The sequence below is a fragment of the Photinus pyralis genome, unplaced genomic scaffold, assembly GCF_008802855.1.
Source record: "Photinus pyralis isolate 1611_PpyrPB1 unplaced genomic scaffold, Ppyr1.3 Ppyr1.4_LG5, whole genome shotgun sequence".
Taxonomy (NCBI): domain Eukaryota; kingdom Metazoa; phylum Arthropoda; class Insecta; order Coleoptera; family Lampyridae; genus Photinus; species Photinus pyralis.
Genome location: NW_022170596.1, coordinates 35,968,554 through 35,985,083, shown reverse-complemented (window position 1 = coordinate 35,985,083; position 16,530 = coordinate 35,968,554). Strand labels below are relative to the sequence as shown.

Genomic DNA, 16,530 nt, shown 5'->3' with positions numbered 1-16,530 from the left:
ACGTATTTCTTGGGGGCCACAAACGAAAGACAGAGTATTGGTAGGCCACGGAAACTTTTCAGGGGGCCACGAAAATTCACTTCTGCAATATCTTACTGAAATATTAAAATTAAATAAATTTACCAAAAATGGTCGATACAAAAATTATACCACAATAACCCCTTATCCTTGTTTGTGTTATTTCAGTGTTCCTTGCCTACAGAGCCATAAATTGTAATCACAACTTTAATTGTTTATAAATGGCAAATGCAGAATGCAATTGATAGAAACGATACCGGATAGTTTGCTATTTTTTTCTAACACGACTAACACCCCTGTACCGCCTACCAGGATTAGTTTTTCTACAACTTTCAAAGACGCATTTTTAAAAAAAATTTCAACGTCAAAACAATATGAAAATGGTTTCTTGATAACTAAAAAATAACTCAAATTAATTTTCATCTAATCTAAAATGTTAAAATATTGAATTACCACATTTAATGGCCTACATTCTATACATTTTTGTGCAGTCAGAGAAAGACATAAATTAGTCTAACAACACGTATAAAGCTACTAAAATTTCCAAAATTTCTCGGGGTATGATCCCCCCCTCTCCAGGGGGGTTTCCTCCATACCCCCGGATCTAACGCGGAGGGGGGCCACAGAGATAAATAACATGCACAAGTAGGCCACCAGTAAAACAAGTTAAAAAGTAATCGTAAACGATTTACATAAAGCGCATTTCCACTTGCATTCATTTCCCATTTGTAAGATGCAACTTCTGTTAAAATCGTAAAAATCCGGCCACAAATATGAAAGATAGCGTTGCACATGGGCAATCCATTGTTGACGTGCTACTTCAATTTCAGTTTATGAGAAGAATTTCATTTCAATGCTTTTCTAAATAAGAAAGTTGGAACTGCGCATGCGCAAACCTAAATTTTAAAACTAATGTTAGATTTTCCTTTGTTCCAAGCGCCTAAGTATCAAATTTCACTTAAATGGTTCCATAGATAAAAAGTTGGCACTGCGCATGCGCAAAATAAAATTTTGAAACTGGCGCTAGATTTTCCTTTATTCCAAGTGCCTATGTATCAAATTTCATTCAAATACTTTTATAAGTAAAAAAGTTTGCAATTCGGTTTATAAATGGTCGAGATGCGAAAAGGGCACTGTGAATTTTGAATCGATTCGATTCAACTTTTGGCATTGCGTATTATATGCCTAAATCTATGCCCATATTGAATTTCATGCAATTCAGTTCATAACTAACGGAGATGTAAAAGCGATCGAACATTTCTAAACAAAGCTATCGTTCACACGGACAGATAGATGGACAGACAGACAAAGGAACAGACGGAGAGACCAACCGGCAGGCGACAGATAGCAATGCAAAATATTAAACGATCTCTAGGATCGTTAATAAACGGCAAAAGTGTAAAATTATGGAACATGTAAAAAACGGTTTTTTTGTTTTTTTTTACAATAATTTTTTTTGTAAGCGGTACAGAAAAAATTCCTTCCTTGGTACAAGACCAAATAGCGAAAAAAGTAGAACAATAGCTCTTAAGATAAAGAACTAGTAGCGTCGCAAAGTTAGCGGACGGACGGACGGACGGACGGACAAAGTGGCCACAATAGCGCATTTTTTTTATTTTTGTGGAAATGCGCTAAAAAGGCTGAGAAACACAGAGATAGACAATCATACAGCACGTTTTTTCTAATTTTTCTGCATTATTTTCTAATTTAACACCATTCATGTTTAAGGCAGTAAGAAAGAGAAAACAATTAGCTTTCTTATGACCTCTGTTGCTGTTTACCAAATTCAAGATGGGGTCGTACTCAAAATCCTCAAAGTATGTGACGGAGGCGTTCTAGTTCACATGTCCATATCTCAAACGGTTTGAGTATGAGAGCTTTGGTTTCACCTATAATAGCAACCCTGTATATTGAAGATGCTATGTAGTTTGCTATGTAGTTTGCTTTTCAATTTTTTTAATGTAAAAATTATAGCCAATATTATTTTTCTTAGGCCTAGTTTTTTCACTTCACAATAACTTTATTCTCCGAATAAAATTCCATGGATACCACTGTTAATCCAATTTGCCAAATAATATGATCGAGAGATGAAAAGATTGGCCCTTAAAAAAGTATTGATGATTGTTTTGATGATTGGTGCAAAAAAAAATCTAAAATACGAATATTTTTTCGCCTTTATTGACTAATGCTACCCACGATCATTGTGAGTTGATTATTCAATATCACGATAAGAAGGTGCTAACGGGAACCATTCATTTCCGATCGTTCAAGCTAGGGAAAATGAAAACGAACTTGACATTTTCAGTTTTTCGGTGATATCTCAGTTATTTTCAAAGATTTTTCAAAAATTTCAAATGCTTTTTTGTCACAGAAAAGGGCAATCAATTTTAAATATAGTCCAGTCGATATAATGAAAAATATGGGGGTAGTTGTTTGGAAATACACTAGGATTCTGCACCGTGTGCTAACTTGGAGGGGAACCAAAAACCCCTAAATGTTCGGACTTTTTTTCAGTTTTTCTCTTATATCTCGTAAACTAAGTATATTTTTGGTATCATAGGGCAATACAAAGAGTTGTAGGGCAAAAATGAAGCTTCGGGTCTATAACTATTTACTTCATCAGTATTTAGATGGCCCTCCCACGACTCCTGCCTCTAACCTTAACGAACTGATGTCAATCACTTCAGGGGCTGTTGCTTCTGAAGGCCTCAACTGTTACATAACCCTATTTATTGGTATTACACCTGCTTGAAAACTCGTTTGAAAAAAGGAAATTTTGAAGGCTTCAAGTTAAAGACAAAAAATAAGGTGGTTACTCTGGCATCTCTTTTCTGTTCTCTGAAAATCATGAACAAAAAGCTCACTCTATTTCAACAAATGTGCATAATCAAACAATCAGAGACTAACCTCAGACACTTGCTCAAGTATGAACTCGCGCCTTTCCCAACGTCTCTCCTGCAAACGGAATGCATAAAGGCAGATAATCGATGCTATATGATGCATTCTTTTCTATCATGGGTTGAGTCGTATACTTCGGCATCAGAAAATGCAATGTCATTTGATGGTGGCTTTGTTTGCACCAAGCTCGGAACCAAGTCAACTAAAGCCACCCAGATAAAAGTCCAAATTCCAAATTTTTAGTGAATGAGCTAATATTTAATTTTAAAGAACAATTAGTATATTCGACAAATAATTCGTCTTATATAGGAAGCTTCCTTAAAGTCCTTCTGGCTAGCACAAATGTCTACAAGGTTCCTCTCAAGATCTCATCAAGCATTTCCTTCATGTTCCGATTACCTTCTTAGGTTCTTCTCAAGTCTAATTGGGCGCATGCCTGTTGAGGGCCCAAAACAAGAGAGGGATAATAAATAAAATAAATAAATAATAAATAAAATAAATAAATAAAGTTTGTTTCGCAAAATTTGTTATTGTTTCACAACTTTTGGGTAACTACATTAGCTTTAGTCGCCGAAATGTTGGGGAAGTTGGCGAAAATGAAGATGAATACCAACCTTAGAATTTATATGCAAACAAAGAAATTAGAACTAGGTTTAAAATCTTTCAAATGACACCTATCTTTTTTCCAACAAGCAAACTTTCAAAGATTTATGGTGTAAAAATGTGGAGAACGCCTCGAAAATGAAAGAATTGTTTATTCAGTAAACCTAGAGCATGCTGTTATAGACTTATTGTTTCAGAAAAATGTGCCAAGTTCGCAGACGGGGTTATTTTGTAAGTGAACCTAACTTTGTGTTGCAATATTTAAGGAACAATAACAATTTAGGGATTTGAGTATATTTAGAAACTTTCCGACGTTTAGATTCCCAGTCAGGCAGGGATTTAAGGCATTATTATACATATTTTGGCTTTTTATTTTTATATAAAGTAATTAATTCGAATATTACCTTTTAATTTCATGCTACTAGTAATTCTAAGTAGCGTGCATGTAAAAAGTAGAAACATTACAAAATTGTCAGTAATAATAATCGTCAAATATATCTTACATTACGATTTCAATGTCATAGGGTGCATGCTAATATAAGATTTCGGTAGGGATGCAGAATCGCCCCAACGCAATTTGGATTAGTAACACAATACTTCGTCCCTCAAGAAAATAGAAAGGAAAATATGTCTACAATACAAATAAAGGATTTGTGCTTGAACATAACATGAAAAATTAACGGTTATTGTATGACATAACAAACTTCTAATTGGCAATAATGACATGAAATGTAGGTGATATCGGCCACCCAGTAGTTACCTTCATTTTTATTGTGCCTAACTAATGGACAAAGTTTCAGCTTGTGTGTTCCAAAGGCCTTAAACTTTCCTATACAAGATACAACAATAGTATGCAAATGTCATCGATAAAATATTACTAAATGTGATTGACTTCCACGGAGAGTTATTGCAATACCCTGACGTGTTTCTTAATTAATGATGTTCGTTTATCCGCTCGCCTATAATAGTGTTGAAAAAGAAGACACATACGAATGGAATCTAAAACATTCGTAAAAAAGCGGGGGTTCTTCACGGGATCCAGATTCCAACCGCGACTGCCCAGGATCTCACACCTATTTGACCAGGTGTTTCGTGCCTCGATGGATTTGATCCAGAAATAAAACCGTCAAGAGCCCCTACTTTTTATATATTATTGATTTAATAGAGCCTGTCACCCTGTCACTAACTGATACGAGGCCGAAGCCGAAAGTTGCGGATTACAAAAAAATTCTCGCGACCCCGTATCAAGAATAATCAAATAAAAATAATATTTCAGTGTTGAAAGTGCCTTCGCGTGCACTTTAAGTAATAAATTAAACCGAACACGCACTGACATCAAACTTAATAATGAATCGTTTTGGCTTGGATGTCAAAAATCATTTGTATTCTACCGAAATGACTGCATTACTGTATTATCCTAATGATATGAGTACTTCATTAGAACACGAAATTTTCTAGTCACGCCATTACGGAATAATAAGTTTTCTTTTTTCTTGCAGGGCCCTTTTTAAGTCGCCTTTGTGTGTGGAAAAATGTTTGTTTTCTGATTGATTTTCTATGGTAGTAGTAGACAAATGCATTGAAGCTATTGTACACATTTTCTTTTATGGGGTAGTTAGTTAAATTTATTACTAGACAAAATCGTTAAATGTGAGGAATGCATAATGGAATATAAGAATTTCTACAAAAATATGCCATTGAAAATAAAGTATTATTAACTGCATGAAATTGGTTTCAAGTTTTAAACCTCATTGCCATGCATATACCACACGCATTTTTTTCCATAAATTTGGAACAAATTAAAAAAGACATTAATAAAGAGATTCCTCTCGAAACTCAAATCTTGTATACTATAAGAAATGACTGTGTGATAAAGACTACAGTCTACGTACTTTCTCAAATTCTTGTGTACGATTGGCTACTGAATTTCGCATTAGGTGGCTGAAAACTGAAGTGAATGATTCCTAATTATTCAACAAAAAAAGGCTAGTAAATCTACAGGTCGTAGGGTTTGTGTACGCTCTCACCAATTTGAATGTTAGTGTTACTCCTTTCCAACGCATACAAAATAGGCCTTGGCCGTATGCGTCGGTGCACGAGAAATTTTTAACCGTTTCGAGGTTTTTACAAGCTGTGCATGAAACAAAAATAGGATGTGAACTTCCAGTTTGGTCTCGCCCCATAGGGCAACCCACAAAATTTTCAAATGGTGTAATTGTTGAAATGAAAAATACCACCCAATGACGTAGTACTATTTTTAAAAATGTTCAAAAAAATTATAAAAAAAAAAAAAAAAAAAGGCCATGGCCCGCTGGCAGTAGCGATAAAATGCGAAACCGGAAACGACCTTTTATGTTAATGGATTTTTCGAGCCCTTCGGGGCGCCTACAACTTACTGATCAGGGGTTCGGATTGTCCCCAGATCCGGCAGGGAGAGAGGCGGAGCGTGCAGGCCTCACCCGGTCGAGATCAAGCGTCTGCTCGGCGTCGATGGCAGGAAACCAGGCCTCGGCGCATGTAAATGCTTCTGGAATGGATATCGACCCACGCTATGTTTTGGACAACTCTAATGGAAGTGATAATACAATGGTGAACAGGGGACACCAGAAAACACCCCAAACGATTACAAGCAATGAGACGATGGTTTTTCCTCGGTTCTTGCTTGTTAAAAGAGCGGACGGTGGTGATTTTGCCAGGGTAAACCCCTTCCAAATCTCCCGTACAATCTATGGCTTAGCCGGAGATATAAAGACAATTAAAAAAGCAAAAGATGGCCTTCTGATTGAAGCGGTGAGCAAGAAGCAAGCAATACGGATAATGGAAATTAAAAAATTTTGCGAATTCGAAGTCGAGGTGCAACCCCATGGAACGTTAAATAATAGCAAAGGCATTGTATACTGTAGGGATTTCTTGAATTGTACGGTGAGTGAAATTAGAGAAGGTATGACGGAGCAAGGTGTAATAGATGTTAAAAGGATTTCCGTGAAAAGAGAAGGACGATATATTGAATCCCCTTGCCACATCCTAACATTTAATTCAACTAAAATTCCAAAAAACGTAAAAGCTGCTTTTTATAATCTTGAAGTTCGACCTTATATTCCTAACCCAATGAGGTGCATGAATTGTTTAAAATTCGGTCATACATCAGTAAGATGTCATGTTCCTGAAAAATGTGTATGTGGAAAAAATAGACACGTAAATGATGAGCAATGTTTGGAACCACCTAAATGTGTGAATTGTGCAGGCGACCATCTATCTAATTCGAAAGAGTGTCCCGTTTATAAAAATGAAGTAGCTATTCAAAGGCTCAAAGTGACAGAGGGATTATCATATCCAGAAGCTAAAAAGAAAGTAATCACACGTACCCCTGTAACTGGAAAAACATACGCTCAAACGATACAGGTTAAAGAACCGTCTGTTGAAGATGTAATTAAAAAAATGGTACCGGATTTAGTCGTTACGATATCAAAGAATGTATGTGATATTGTAATGCCGACTATTAGGTCTGTTATAGCAGACACAAAAGCTATGCCACCTCCTTCTCAGGATATAGAAGAGGGGGCCAATGCGAAGGAGAACAGAAAAAGAGCACCCAGTTCTCCATGCGACGAGGACCTGAAGGCTAAACCAAAAAGGAAAGGTTGGCCCAAAGGAAAGCCTAGAAAACCCAAAGATAACTGCTCTACTTCTAGTGGAATATCACAGACCGAGATGGAAGAATCTCGGCCTGCTGGTGATCTTGTAGAAAAAATTGATTAGTCTGTGATATTTCAAATCTGTGATACTAAATTGGAAAAGTAATTTTAAGTGTACATATATACTCGTGTTAACAAATTTTCATCCGTGTGTTGTTTGTTTTATCGAAATAGTTTGTCCTGCGTCTTTTCACATTTTTATCAATTTACTTGAGTGTTATTTATACTAATTTTACATGTAAAATGGCACTACCAGAAAGTATTCTACAATGGAATTGTAATGGTTTAAGGACTCGATACTGTGAACTAAAGAAAATCATAAATGAACGTAAACCATATTGCATCTGTCTCCAGGAAACGCATTTAAAGGAAAATGAACGTTTTGTCTTAAGGGGTTATAATAACTATCACAAAAACTTTACTGGAAATAATAGAGCAAGTGGTGGGGTAACTATATTCATAAAGAGCAACATTCCACATAAAATAGTTAACCTTAATTCAAACCTCCAAGTTATAGCGTCTGAGGTGTTATACCCATTTAAACTCACCATATGCAATTTGTACTTACCACCGCATCGTTGGAGAGTAGAGGACATAGAGGAGCTTCTCCCGCAACTTCCAACACCCTTCCTCATTGTGGGAGACTTTAATTCTCACTCAATAGCATGGGGTTCCGCATTTACGGATGCGAAAGGTCGCTTAATTGAAACCCTTCTGGATGGCAACGAACTAGTTTTACTTAACACAGGAGAACCTACACATTTCAACGCTAAAGGTAACAACTTCTCAGCTATTGACCTTGCCATCGGATCAGCCCCAGTGGCACTTAAACTGACTTGGGAAGTACATGATGACCTGTGCAGTAGTGATCACTTCCCTATCTTCTTATCGACCCCATCTCATAAACAAAATTATACACTGCCTAAGAAATGGAATATTTCCTAGGCTAACTGGGATTTATTTGAGGAAATCTTAACAGATGCTCCGAGTATCCATGAAAATATGCCGATAGAAGATAAAATTACTGCTTTTACAGATCAAATACTCACTGCGGCCAGGAAAGCGATTCCACAATCAAAAGGTGTAGTTACAAATAGAAACGTACCTTGGTGGTCTAGAGAGGTTAAGGATGCTATAGATACGAAAAGAAAGTGTTTTAAAAAATTTCGGAACCAGCCCACTTTAGAAAATCTGATAGACTTTAAAAAGGCAAGGGCTCAAGCACGTAGAGTAGTTCTGACCGCACAAAGGGCTTCCTGGCACAACTATGTTGCTACCATAGACAACACTACGCACCCCAGCGAAGTTTGGAAAAGGGTAAAGAAAATTATGGGTAAACCTGTGGAAGAAATTTCACCAATCCTAATAGTTGAAGGTAATCGTTTGGATAGCCCTAAAGATATAGCTGAAGGTCTAGCACGTCAATTTGAGGCTAACAGTAGCTCTGAAAATTATAACAAAAATTTTCGGGAAACTAAGAAGCGAAATGAAACTTATATTAATTTCCACACGGACATAAACTTTACTTATAACTTACCTTTCTCCGGAAATGAGCTACAAAGCGCGATTTGTGATACGAAAGACACGGCACCAGGACCAGATAATGTAGTTAATGCAATGTTACGTAAACTTCCCGAATCCAAACGTAAAGAACTACTAGGTATTTACAATGAACTGTTCAAAAATGGTACATATCCTGAACAATGGAAGCAATCCATCATTGTCCCAATATCTAAGCCTGGAAAAGATGTCACTAGCCCGAACAATTACAGACCGATCGCTTTAACAAGCTGTATAGGAAAAGTGTATGAAAAAATTATAAATGAAAGACTTATGTGGATATTGGAAAGGAGGAATTGCTTAACACCGAGTCAGGCGGGTTTCAGAAAACAACAGTCAACAATCGACCATCTCGTCCACTTAGAAGCTCATATACTGAATGCATTTCTGAGAAATAATCATATCGTGGCCATAACATTCGATATAGAAAAAGCATACGAAATGATGTGGACATATAACATAGTAAAGGCTTTGGACAAATGGGGTCTGAAAGGAAACTTACCTTGCACACTACGCACTTTTTTGACTGGTCGGACTTTTACAGTTAGGTTAGGAAGCGAGCAATCTGAAGCACACAGCTTAGAGAACGGAATATCTCAGGGGTCAATTCTCAGTTGCACGTTATTTCTAATAGGAATAAACGAATTAATTTCAACCATTAATACCGAAGTTAATTCTATGCTTTACGTGGATGACTTGATAATTTTCTATGAACATTCAGATATGGCAGTCATCCAAGATAAACTACAAAACGCTTTAAATCAAATAACTGAACAAGCAGACTCGATGGGTATGAAATTTAACACTGAGAAAACCAAGGCAATTCATTTCTGTCGACGGAGACTTGAACACGAAAACCCGAAATTATACATGAATCATATAAGAATCCCCATAGCAGAAAGCATAAAAATATTAGGGATGACTTTTGACAACCGGTTATATTTTAAGGATCACACCCTTCAGTTAGCAGCTAAATGTAAAAAACGAATAAATTTAATAAGATGTTTATGTAACATTAACTGGGGTTGTGGTAGAGATACATTACTACATCTATATAAATCTTTCGTAATGCCAGTACTAGATTATGGCAGTATCGTATATTCTTCTGCGCGAAAAAGTACGTTAAAGATGCTGGACACAGTGCATACTAGTGGACTTAGGCTATCAATTGGCGCTTTCCGTACTAGTCCACTACAGTCTATATATGCAAGTTCGGGTGTACCGCCTCTGTACATACGTAGAGAGATGTTGTTATGCAACTATCTTGTTAAGATGTTATCAATTAGAAACCATCGAAATGCCATTCTTTTAAACGATAATGACACTATACTAGAGTACCAGCGAAGGCCTACTGTAAGTAGACCTGCAATAATCAGGGCATTAGAACTATTAGGTACACTTGGTGAAGAAAGGCCCAATTTAATGCAATATGCGATTACACCTTACGCTCCCTGGATTTTGTGCGATAATATCGATACGGTACTGGACATATCGGCGTTCAGCAAAAACGAAACATCAAATATTGTATACAGAATGCATTTTAGGGAAACTATAGGAAAATATCCGGATGCTACAATTATATACACGGATGGTTCTAAAACAGAAAGGGGAACGGCTAGTGCTATGTTTGTCAACCAGAAAAGTTATGCTTGGAGACATTCAGACATCACCAGCGTCTATGTCTTAGAACTGTACGCAATATGGCACTCACTGATATTTTGTGAATATGAAAATACCAAGCAGGTAGTCATATGCTCTGACTCATTAAGTGCCATGCATGCATTAGTCAATAAAGCAAATTCTGTAGACCCTTTGATATGCATTATAAAAGATCGTATACAATACCTACTAAATATTAATATTAGGGTGACATTAATCTGGATCCCAGGTCATGCTGGGATTGCCGGTAACGTAGCTGTAGATACGGCAGCAAAAGAATCGACGAACTCCACAGTCTATGATGGAATCTCTATTCATCCAAGTGATTTCAAAAAACACCTGAAAAAAAGAATGTATGAGAAATGGAACTCTGCTTGGCAAGATGCAAATACTTACCTGTATAAATTTCAAAACAGCACACAAGCAATCAAAATAAATTACCATTTATCGAAAAGGGAAGAAATTGTTTTCACGAGGTTACGTATTGGTCATACTCGTATGACACATCAACATCTGCTGGGAAAAACCACACGAGAGGTATGCGATGTATGTCGAGATAGAGTCACTGTGGACCATATCTTAGTAGAGTGTCCAAAATACGCAGATCGGAGGAATGTGGCAGGTATGAGTGGAAACATTGCTGAAGTCTTGGATGGGGGTCAGGAGAGTCTGAGGAGGGTGATGGATTTCCTAAAAAGTATCAATTTGTTTAGAATGCTTTAAATAAGAAGTAACGATTGAAGCGAATAAATTGGGCGTAAGACCTTTGTTGTCGTTGCTTTAAAAAAACTAAAAAAAAAAAAAAAAAAAAAATTGTCTTTTTTTAAAGGGATTTCCATCTTTTTTCTCTGTTTTTTGCAAGTTTTCAGGGTTAATATCTGTAGTCGTATTGAAGAAGAATGTTTATCGTGTTAAAATTGCGGATTCTTAATACAACACATGCCAATGACTTTCCCAAATACACTATTTATGCATACTCGGTGTTCCCTCAAATACGCTTTTCGGCATTTGTAGATATTCTTTCCCTTTTCCGATATACTCTCATAGCCACTCTTTAAATGGACACTGTATTATGATTGGATGAAACTGCGTCTACCCTAAAAGGATTTTTAAGCACAGCGGTTAATTTATTGAATAATTTTCATGGATAATATACTTCAGGTCTGAATTCGGTCCGTCCGCCCATTCGTTAGTGAGTTAACTAAAAGAAAGGCTTCCATGTCATATAAAGCGCATTTCAACTTGCTCGTTGTGATACGAGTGTTTCAGTACGTAATTTATCACAGAGAAATTCATAGATAATCTTTCTTTTGTAGGATAGGTAGCTATATGTTTCTGTACTTACAAACATAGTTGAGGTAAGTCAAGCCACAGTCTACTCGAGGAATGATCGGTAGAAGCATCAGTATTTATTGGATGACCATTGACCATATGAGAATATATCACGTAAAATCTGCATTCTGAACAAAATTAAAAATCCTCTGAGATCCTCGGTAAATCCTCGAAATCTTGGAAATCCTTTGAAATCCCTATATAAATTTCTACGAAGCAACCCATATGGGTCGGCCAATCGGGGGACACACTATATATACAGTGTGTCCCCCGATTGTTTGGTCGTCTCTTGTAAAGGAAAAAATCCTAATTGAATTTTGAGCTTCTGATGGTTAGACATTAATTCGTGACATAATTTAGGGTTCGAAAAATCAAGGGTGCTTTTAAGATTTTCAAAAAACGTTTATTGCATACCATTAAAGTGCTCTTTGAGAACGAGATAGGCAGGAAAATGCGAATTTCGCGAGACCGGAACATTGGAGGACGATCCACGTAAATCGTAAAGGGATAGTGAAGTGGTAGGTCCGAAACCAAGAACAAAACGTAGAATAAAGGTAAAAATTCATTATTCATTACACGGATTCTTTGATTTTTAATCTATACATATCATCCCTTAAATATTTTCAATAAAATTGCAACATACGTTTTCAGTCCGAATGGAAAAAATAACGCACTTTTTTTAAAATTAAAAAAAATGTGCTTTTGTTTGCGTTTTGTCCATTGGTCCGCCCGTCTGTCCGTCTGCTCGTCTGTCCGTCCGGACCCACGTTTTGAACTACTTTTAGAGGAATTGCCCTAGAAGCCCACAATTTTTTTGCAGTATGTAGTCCTATACCTTGAGCGTGTGTCAGATGGCCCTCAAATAATGCTGTCTTAAGGGAGACCCCCCCCCCCCCTACCCCGGAGTTACTGTTTGTAGATGTAAATCGTGAATAACTTACATGCGGCGAGCTTAACTCTTGGACTATATAGCGTAGATTTTGAATGTGTGCCAGGCTGCCTTTAAAAATTTGTGTACACGTGTAAAGAGATCCCTCCCCCTTTGCGACAATCATTCGCACAATTCAAGCCATCTCCGTTGAATTCTTTAAAAATGTGGGCCTTGCATGAGAAAAACTTGTTCCTCCTGCAGCAACTGCTCATTTTTGGTGGTTAACTTTACTTTACTGTAGACGGATTCGGCTTGAAATTTGACGTTCCAAGATATACTTATGACTGGCTTTCTTATGGGAAGATAAAGGTTATTTCAGTTATTTTGCCTACGGTTAAGCCTCTGAAACTATTTACAGTTGTGGCTTTCTGAAAGAGATTGACGCCTTTGAGGCCAATTTCCATATCCTTGCCGTACGGTGGTAAATTCAAGTTTTGCATGTATCCCCTGAACATTTTGTCATCATTTCATTTGTGCTTCGGCACTTCAAACGTGGCATCCCTTCTATAACACCTTTTTTCCAAATGGAAGTATCGATCTGAAGTTAAATTAACTGGGCCAATTTTAATGCTCATGGAATCTAAAAGTTCCATGGACCCCTAAAGCGATATTTGGAGTTGGTCGATAAAGCAAATGTGCCAATATGGTGCAGAAAAGGAAAAAGTTTGGGAGGACCAGGTTTTTCTGAGGTTATCCCTTTCACTAGATGTAAGTAAGATTTATTGCCGCTAAATTAGCGAATGTTTGTTAAGTATACGCATTTACTTGTCAATCAAAGCTTATTTCATTATGTCATTCGATACAAAGGTGTACGTACCCCTACGTACAGTGTACATCATACAATTACGTGAATGTTAGGTACAAAAGAATGACAGATGTATACGTGTATGATTTTACATTAGAAAAACATTATTATATATTACAACCCGCTAGAAATTGATGACTCTATCTATAATTTAAGTTGTCATTCGTGACTCTGCAACAAATGTTAATCCTATTCACTCTTCATGTACCGATAATTTCTCAAACCGTCTTATTATCCATAATAATTTCAAGCGCTGTTAAATAATATGTGAATTTATCGGTGTGTACAACTTTTTCTTTACTTACAGGCATGGCAGCGAGCAGTATGACGCAGTCTATGGCGTCCTACTACAACCCATCCGCCGCCTATGGTTCTCTAAGCGCGGCATCAATTGCCGCCGCCGCCGCCGCTCAACAATCCATGTCGGCCGGCTTAACGTCACCTGCGCAGGTAGGTTAATTTCCAAAATAAATCTCGACCGAATTGTAATTTATAAGTAAACTCGTTAATGTCTTTTGAATTAATGATTACAAAGAACAACAAGAACGCTGATTGCCTGCGCCCAAACCCTACACGCACCGCACAATTTATGTTTGTCGTAACTAACGAAGTGTGAGAAATTCTCCACCAGTTTTTTAGTTAGGAAAATATGCTAAGTCATGTAGTAGTGATCGGTCGTGAAACCGACCATTAGATATGGACAATATGTGACGAGCCATCATGTGTGGGTTCTTGTCTGTTCTTTTATTCAATACAATTCGAACTCTTTTCAACCATCAATATGCAACATAATTAAAATTTCTATTGAGGAAGTGCAACCGCTAAGGAAAACAACCTATAAAAATTTAATTGAATCCAACATTCATTGTTGGTGGACACCTGTGACATAGTTCTGAATTTAAGTACATTCAAAGAAAGTGCCTTCGATTTAACTTCATCACTAGGTTGCAAACGTTTATAATGCAAAACAAACATTAATTGAATTTATTTATGCTTATTGAAAATAACATCAAACAACCATGACACAAGACAATTAATTTATGCAATTCGCATATACGTGCTTTATCTTGAGATTTATATCATAATGCTAATTAGTGATTTTCTTCTCATCATATTAATAAATCTTCTCGAATGTTGCTCTGAATAAATGCGGAGACCGGAGACCAATTCATTTTGTATTCCGCGTAGTGCGCCACAATGACGCCGATATCTTACACCCTGCCTTTATATTTAAAGGTGCTTAAAATTACAATAAGTGTATAAAATAGTTCACATAACCTCCACTCTCGTACAGCCTATAGAAACACATTAGATATAATTACATTACACACTACCCTACCCAAGCTTGTCTTTACCTCTTCAATATTCGAACATATATCATCATGGTGATTCTTGACTTTTCGCCTAGCACTAGGACTAATACCTATACATCAAAAGGATAGATACATTATATTTTACATCTTCTTATGGCAAATATTGCATGGCGCGAATTTGTCTTCCAAAATAATAAAAATCTATCCAAAAGCTTTTGAGCTCTTCCTTTTACCTATGTCTAAGAATATGTCTACCAAATTTGGTTCCAATCGGTTCGGCCGTTTAGCCGGAGATGAGGCTTACAAGCATACAGATCAACATCATCGAGATTTTGTGGGAATTGCATTCCTTGTGCTTCAAAACGTGTATTTCCAACAAAAAAGTAGGAAGTCATTTTTTCCCCAAAGCAATACCTACTTTACTTTACTAACGTGCAGATGGTAAGAACGGCGCCTTTTTATAAAAATTAAACACAGGAATCCCCTGCCCCTCTTTTATTTTCTCCTAACCTCAATTTTGCAAATTGTTGTATAAAAATGAGAAAGATATTATGTCCTCCTAATACATTTAAAAATTGTGTATTAAAATTTTAGCAACTTGAGAAACTGTAAAATGTATCGACAGACCTCTTCCTACCTACATCTCCTTACTCCTGGTACCAAGTTCTCTCTTAAAAATTGGTTATCAGAATCCCAAAAAAAGGTGTACAGTTTATTACAGACACTTTCTCACGTTTTTAGATAAATTTTCCTATTTAAAATGCTTATCAGAATCACAGAACCGTATATAAAATGTATTGAAAGATTTCCCTAGCTTTCGTGCATGTTTATGTATAGCTACAAATTGTTGCTACAAAAATTGTATCAAGACCACATAACCAAGAAAGCCTAAATTCCTTGACATACACTTCCTCAAGTATTTATTCTTCTCTGTGGAAATTTTTTCCTTAAAAATTGGTAGGTCCTCTATTTATGTCCCATGTGCCCCTTACAGGAATTATCCTTTTAAAAATGGTGCTGGGACCACACAAAGCAGGAAAGTGTAAAATCGCTTGTTAGACACCAATACCATCTCCCATCTTGGTAAAGGTTTCCTGTTCCCTTTAAAAACTGATCAAAATTACAGAAGCCCAGTTTAAAATCGATCGGGCTCAACTTTTTGTATACACAGCATCTTTCAATTTAATGTAGGTATTTAATATATTAAGTAGAAACGCAGAAAGTGTAGCTAGTTTATGGACAGATGCCTTTCACGTAATCGGTTATATCCTGATAAAAAATGTTTACACTCTTGACTCTTTGAAGCCCAACTGAATACACAAATAGGACCCTCTAATGTGTTATGACTTCCTAATATATGCCTTTTTCATATATTACGTGTGCCCGGAAATTATCTGGTTTAGTCTCAAAATAAAAACATTATTCACTTTTTTGTTGAGTTAATCAACGTTTACAAAGTGAGCCCCTTGGGCATGCAACGCTGCCAACGGCTTTCCCAATTTTCATAGGCATATTTCAGGATCATACTGAAAAATGCACGTTTCGGAACCAACTGCCGCTCGTTCCCTCGCTCCTCTGACAGTCTGACACTCGTCACCACTACTCCCTGTAAACCATATATGGGCAACCCACGGCCCGCGGCCCTAATCTGGCCCGTCGATTAGAATGAATTAATATGATTATTATGATTATTCTATATCTATAGTGACTAATGAT

The 16,530-nt window shown here is 36.8% G+C and overlaps 2 protein-coding genes across 2 annotated transcripts in view; both read left to right on the top strand.

The window, feature by feature from the left end:
- Positions 1 to 16,530, top strand: part of LOC116172391 (transcription factor sox-2-like) — a 58,347-nt gene that overhangs the window by 33,874 nt on the left and 7,943 nt on the right. Inside the window, exon 4 of the mRNA XM_031489600.1 lies at positions 13,809 to 13,951. Within this exon, the coding sequence (XP_031345460.1) occupies positions 13,809 to 13,951 (143 nt within the window). The remainder of the gene's footprint in view (positions 1 to 13,808; positions 13,952 to 16,530) is intronic.
- Positions 9,930 to 11,156, top strand: LOC116172392. Its single transcript, XM_031489601.1, has 2 exons — positions 9,930 to 10,694; positions 10,775 to 11,156. Exons 1-2 carry the CDS (start codon positions 10,020 to 10,022, stop codon positions 10,790 to 10,792), a joined length of 693 nt encoding a protein of 230 aa, XP_031345461.1. The 5' UTR covers positions 9,930 to 10,019; the 3' UTR covers positions 10,793 to 11,156.